The sequence below is a fragment of the Triticum aestivum genome, chromosome 4D (genome assembly GCF_018294505.1).
Source record: "Triticum aestivum cultivar Chinese Spring chromosome 4D, IWGSC CS RefSeq v2.1, whole genome shotgun sequence".
In the NCBI taxonomy this organism is placed as follows: Eukaryota; Viridiplantae; Streptophyta; class Magnoliopsida; order Poales; family Poaceae; genus Triticum; species Triticum aestivum.
The window spans coordinates 505,471,983-505,478,225 of NC_057805.1; the positions used below are offsets into that span (position 1 = coordinate 505,471,983).

The window sequence follows — 6,243 nt, forward strand, 5'->3', positions numbered from 1 at the left end:
AAAAGAGAACCGGCCTGCGACAAGAATTAGCTTGGCATAACTATGCAAATCAACCAAAAGACACAATGGCACAATTGGAAACCATCTGGGAAGAAAATTTTCATTGTTATTACCAGCATCAAGCCTCATATGTTAAGCAAAAAACGCTGCAATGTAACACCACTGTCATGTCATCAGACCACAGCAAGCATGAAACACAGGTACAGAGGTCCGCAATCGCCAACGGAAGATCAATTAATTCATGGTCGCAACAGAATGGTGGTAGTATACTAACTTGGACACTTAGCTGCTAATCATGTGCTAGCAGGAACAAGAGTCGACGGGGCGGATATCCAAACACTGAAAACAAACCTCAACGGTGCCTTGCATGCACAGACCACGGGAACAACAGGACACCGATAACTTTCAGGGCAATTTGCGTCCCACACACCTGTTGTGGCTTCAGTAGTTTGCAGAAGGGAATTTCAAAAGGAAAAAGAAGTCGCCAAGAGGAAATTCAGACCCTCGCTTGTACCGTCCTTGAAGATCAGAACAGCCGGTGACCAGCGCAACGGAGATTTCACCTGCCCGTTTAAACTTCGCCACTTTGGAATGCACCTCCTCCGCCGAAGTGGAGCCAGCGGACAACAGGATCACCACCTGCTTGAGCACTGATGCAGTCTCGACGAAGTATTTGAGGAAGGCGAGCTCACTTCGGTCCCCTCGGAAATCATGGAAAATCAGCCGCTTGACGCACGACCGGACGCATTCTACGGTACCAGAGTCATGCCAGAACTTTAGGTTGAGCTTGCCAGTGGATAGATCGCACTTTCCAGACTGAAAAAAAAATCCATCAATTAAATAAATGCACATCAAGTTCAACAGCTATATGTTTGATAGGAATTAGCAATATAGTACAGGCAAACAAAAGCAAGCTGAAAGAGAGAGGGCTTCACCTTGATGTGGAGCGTCTCGACATTAGGAAAACATCGGAGGAGACTGGGAATCATCTTGGCATCATTGCGTACTCCGAAACGGACATCCAAAGCCAGGACTGTCACACTTGATACCATGGTTCTTGGGCTCACCCTTGTCCCAGCCTGCAAATGCAATTCAGAATGCAACCATCTTCAGTTAAGAGAAGAAAGAAAAATCAGAAAAAGGAAAGTTAAACAACAGTCTCGGCACCTTGATGATGGTGTTGCCGACCTCCAGAACATGATTCCCTGCGTCCAACTGCAGGTATGCCAGCAATTGCAGCTTGGGGGCATGGCCAATCTTGACCTTGGTGCAGCCGCCATGAGGGGTCCAACCTTCCAAGTTGATGAGGCGCTCAAGGCGTGGGGCGTTCACCACGAAGATCTCCTCCAAGAAGGAGCCGATGATCTGCACGCACCGGAGGCTTTGGCTGACAAGCCGGAGCCGGAGCGTGAACAGATTCCCTTCGATGAAAAGCGTCTCCAGCACGGGGCTGCTGTCGAGCATGAAGTCCAGATCCCTGGTCTCCATGAGGACGCTGCAGAGCCCGAGCTCACGGAGGTTGGGGAAAGAGACGCCGGGGCCGGGCGGGAGGCCGGCCGTGTCGGGGAACTTCCAGAGCCTGAGGTGGAGGCGGGTGAGGGTGGCCATGCCGAAGACGGCGGCGGGGAGGACGGCGTCGAGCGAAAACCAGCTGCTGACGAGGACGAGCTCCTGTACCGCCTTGGCGGCGAGAAGCTGGAGCCAGGGCGCGAGCAGGTGGCCGGACTCCTCGGTGCAGCTGCTGGTGAGGTGGACGCAGCGGAAGGGCCCCGGGTGCGCGCCGAGGACGCGGGACAGGGCGGAGGCGGCCGGGGACGGGGAGAGGTCCGCGTCGGCGAGGACGAGCGGGGCGGAACGCCACACCCCGCGCCAGCGGCGGGAGAGCGCGGCGGTGCGCGCGGCGTCCTTGACGGGCAGGAGGGAGACTATGCCGCGGAGGAGCGCGTCGGGGAGGCGGCTGACGCGGTCGACGGCGTCGTCGGGTCGGGGGGGAGGGCGGAGAGGCGAGCGGCGGCGGAGACGGGCGGGTCGGGGACGGTGTGGTGGATGCAGTAGAGCAAGCGGGCGAAGATCTCGTGCCTGTCGTCTAGGTGACGCCCGTGCTGCATGAGCTCGCCCGCCATGGCGACCCCTAGGGCGCCCAGGGTCGGCGCCGGCGGCGGCATCGCTCGGTGGAGCGGAGCAGGGACGGCGGAACAGAAGGGGGACGAAATGCGAACCAAATCAGATCCTACGGTCAAGATGAATCAATAACTCTGCAGATTGCTCTCACACGGAGAGAAAGAGAGTAAGTGCATCTCCAACCCACCCCAAAACCGCTAGTAGACAAACTCTGGAAGCTATTTGTTGAAATATATTGTACGCCTCTCTCCATCAGTTTGGATTTTAGATGAGTTAACTTATGCATGAATTCAATATGGTATCCGAGCCAGGAGGTTGCCAACGGAATATTATATAAATCCCACATATAAGGACTAAATAAGGCTAGACGTGAGGAGGGTTGTTGAAATATATTACCCGCCTCCATCAGTTTGGACTTTTTAATGAGTTAGCTGCTTCATGAATTCAATACCATCCAACACCGATCCATCCGTTTGCGGAGCAGTCCGGACCATGATTTTCCCGCAACCCAAACGTGGGGGGCTTGACGCGAGTCTGAAAACAAGACATGTCGGACTCTGACATCCCTGGTCCATCCAAAAGGAAGGCGGAGCCCGCGCTTTTATAGTGCGTGCATTGTTTCTATGGCAAAATCCCTCACTCTCTTCTTTCATCTCGCGGCTCTCCACCCAATTCCCGCTCTTTTCTCACATCTATTCTTACCTCCCGCCGTCGACGCATGGAACCAGAGGAGAACCTGCCGGAGATGGAGGTGGTGGAGGCTCCGAGTATCATGCTCGCCCAGAAGATCAACTCGGCGACACGGCAAAATCCCCGCTCAAAGCGAAGGTCACAAAGGAGGAAGCGCTCAAGAAGCATAAGGCCGGTGGAGGACTACTCGTGACGGACATGTCGGTGGGCGTGCTGGTCACAGACGTGGTGGAGGTCGTGGCCCGTTGGTGTCGCCCACCGTACATATGCCGCGATGGCTAGAGCATAAATTACAAGGCTCCGTACTTCTACGCCACCAAGCAACTCGGTAGGCAGTCCACGGCATCCGCCGCCGAGCAAGTGCCTGACATTGTCGACGTAAATGCGGCATCACTGCTCTTCTCGAAGTGTTCTTCGCCACAACTTTCTAGGCATGAAAAGCGGGCGGGGAGCAAATGGGTGTCCGCATGTTATTTGCTGTTATGCCTAAAACGGTGGAGCTGGCGTATGACGATGCGGACACGGAGATGTTAGACATCATCCATGTTGGATGCAAAGGAGGAGGTGGCAATGAAGACGGGCAGGTGGAAGACTTGGATCCCACCCGGTCCCACAACTACACCCAGACGCAGTAGGGCTACACCCAGACCGGCACGGGCGCAAAGCAACAGGATTAGGCCGCCAGACAATAGGAGTAGAAAGGAGGAGGAGGAGGAGGAGGGGAGCTCCTATTGGGCGCGTGACGCGCTGGCTCGCACCCCTCCCCTCTCATGCTCCCCTCTTGGGCCAGGCCATGAGCGGGGCTCAACGACCCTAGTTTTTTATTTCATTTTTTGCTTTCTTTTTTATTTTTCCTTCTTGAAAATAATTCAGAATTTTTAAAAAGTTCCATTGGAAAAATATTCCAGAAATCTAAAATGTTTGTTGTTTCAAAAATGATTTATAAAAAATGTTCGTGAATTTGAACAAACATCATGAATTCAAAAAATATTCGGGATTTCAAAAAATGCTGGTCTATTAAAAAAATCATGATTTTCTAATAAATGTTCATGGATATTCAAACCAATGTTCGGAAATTTATAATTATTCCGATTTTTTTAAATCACAAAATTCAAATAAATGTTTCCCGATTCAAACAAATATTCATGAATTCAAAATATGCACGTCTAGAACAAAAACTATTTTTAAATTTAAAATTTTGTTCCCAATTTTTTTTTAAAAATGATCGCCTATGCAAAACACTTTTTCACGACTTCCAAAAATATATATGCAATTACTGAAATATTAGTGAATTCGTAAAATGTTCATAAATTTGTAAAAATAAATGAATTTAAAAATATTCAAATTATAATAACATGATGAACATTTTTTGAATTCGAAAAATGTTCACCAATTTGCAAAATGTTCATGAAATTTGGAAAAGGAAGAAAAGAAAAATAGAAACAGAAAAAGGAAAATAATAAAATTACAAAAAAACAAAAAATTAAATGGAAATAAAAATAAGAATAAAAAAGGTGAACATAAAAAATAAAAGAAAAAGGGAAATGAAAATGAAATAAGTAGAAAAACCGAATGAAAACACACACAAAAAGTAGCTCCTTCCCGAAACCAAAAAAAGATAATGGCCCGACCTAAATCGTTTGTAGCGGCTGCGGATGGGGGGGGCGAGGGGTTCGGGCTCGGTCGCCAACTGGCGACCTATGCACCAAATAGGATCCCCAGAGGAGGAGGAGGATGATGATCCGGATGATTTTGCCGGCGATCCGAAGATGAGGGGTAGAGGAGAAAGTTTCAATATGTGGGAAGACGAGCTGTTGTGTGATGCATGGTTGGCCACTAGCCTCGATCCGATCCATGGCACGGAGCAAAAACGACACAACGTTTTGGGCCAACATTCAGACATGGTTCCATGAACACAAGCATTTCGTGCCCTACTCCGGCGTGGTCATCCACAACCGTGAATCAAAGTCCCTCAACCATCGATGGTAAACCATCCAAGAGGCCGTGTGAAGTATTGCAGCTACTTGAAGCATCTCATTGCACGGTGGCCTAGTGACGCAAATCATCAAGCAACTAAGCTCATTTGGCCTAATATGCATAGTTTTGTTGTTCACTAGCCGGATATGCATAGTTTTGTTGATCACTGGCCAGATATGCAAAGCTTTGTTGGTCACTTGCAGGATATGCATAGTTTTGTAGCTGGATATGCCTAGATGTTGTCCTTGAATTTGGATGTTGTGATGCCTACGCAAGAATGATCTTGCAAGCCATCCGCTACAAGATGTTGCAGCGATAGAAAAATGAGTTAGAGGCAGAGAACAAGAAGGAGGAGGAGGAGGCAGCGGAGAAGGAGGCGTAGGCAGAGGCTTCCTACGCGGCGGCGACGACACCTTGAGCATGGAGGCTCGGATTATCGGTCCGGCAGGGTAGAATTCTGGTAGTGGAAAATCTAATTTTTTCACGGACTGCTGGACGGAGTTTTTTTGTGATCGGGCATGGAAAAGCTAAGTATACTTGCCTCTTTTTGATTGTGATCGGGCATGTGATCCAAAGCTGGTGAGATCCGGCGCGCGCTATGGATCGGACTTTATTTGAATTTTAAATTTTCCTTTACTGGCAGACATATACATGATAGCTTTGCATGTCCAATTTACAGGTAAGCGTTGGAGATGTCCTAATGCAATAATCAAATTATCACTAGCTATATGGCTAATGTTTCTTCTTAAGTCAGGCCCGAAGGCTCTTGATTCATTAAGAATGAATAGGAGAGTTGCCTGGTTAATATCCTAAAACCAGGCTAAAATCATCACAACAACTCATATAGGGCAATACCAGTCGACCTGACCACCCGCGCGAAGGTAGAAAACGCCGCATAGAAGAAACACATAGCCAGGATAATCACCAAGCAAAGGGAGAAATTCGAGAGAGGGGATGAGCAAGTGAACAAGGACCTCTATGACCAAATGAAGGTTAGCTCTTTTCCTTACCAGGCCAACAATATTATCCGATAAAATCCTTGATTAATAACACCAACAAAAATAACTGCAAATTCTTTCGCTCATCTCGAGGCTATGACACCTCCTCCTACTACTCCTCCATCACAACCTTGAGGCCGTGTCAACATACATGTTTGTGTCCTATGGTTCTGAGACACATGGTAAATCATTTTGTAACGATGAACTTTGTATGCATGTGACATTATTGAACTTGTGATGTATGTGCAATGATATGTATGTGTCAATTGCTATATAATGCGATATGGTATGTTTGAAATGCCATATAAATTGTGATATGTGCATATGTTTATTGTATGCGTTATTGTGGGGCTAGCTGCAAAATTAATTAAAACTGTTGAACACACCTTTGTCGAGTGCCACGATCAATAAAAGAGCCACATAGTAGCAGTTGGGAGCATCTGAAATTTTTTGTCGA

The 6,243-nt window shown here is 48.1% G+C and overlaps 1 protein-coding gene across 1 annotated transcript; it reads right to left on the reverse strand.

The window, feature by feature from the left end:
- Positions 1 to 212: 212 nt before the first annotated feature.
- On the reverse strand, positions 213 to 2,282 carry LOC123100653 (uncharacterized). Its single transcript, XM_044522545.1, has 3 exons — positions 1,168 to 2,282; positions 936 to 1,079; positions 213 to 816 (listed from the first exon to the last, which is right to left on the reverse strand). The coding sequence occupies exons 1-3, from the start codon at positions 1,606 to 1,608 to the stop codon at positions 442 to 444; spliced, it is 960 nt and encodes a 319-aa protein (XP_044378480.1). The 5' UTR covers positions 1,609 to 2,282; the 3' UTR covers positions 213 to 441.
- Between the last annotated feature and the right edge of the window lie 3,961 nt (positions 2,283 to 6,243).

Excerpts from the sequence above, each read along its gene's own strand:
- LOC123100653 (XM_044522545.1), bottom strand. The coding sequence starts at position 1,608 with ATGGCCACCCTCACCCGCCTCCACCTCAGGCTCTGGAAGTTCCCCGAC. Across the intron at positions 1,080-1,167 it reads TCGGCAACACCATCATCAAG|GCTGGGACAAGGGTGAGCCC; the intron begins GTGCCGAGACTG and ends TTGCATTTGCAG. Across the intron at positions 817-935 it reads TCGAGACGCTCCACATCAAG|TCTGGAAAGTGCGATCTATC; the intron begins GTGAAGCCCTCT and ends TTTTTTTTTCAG.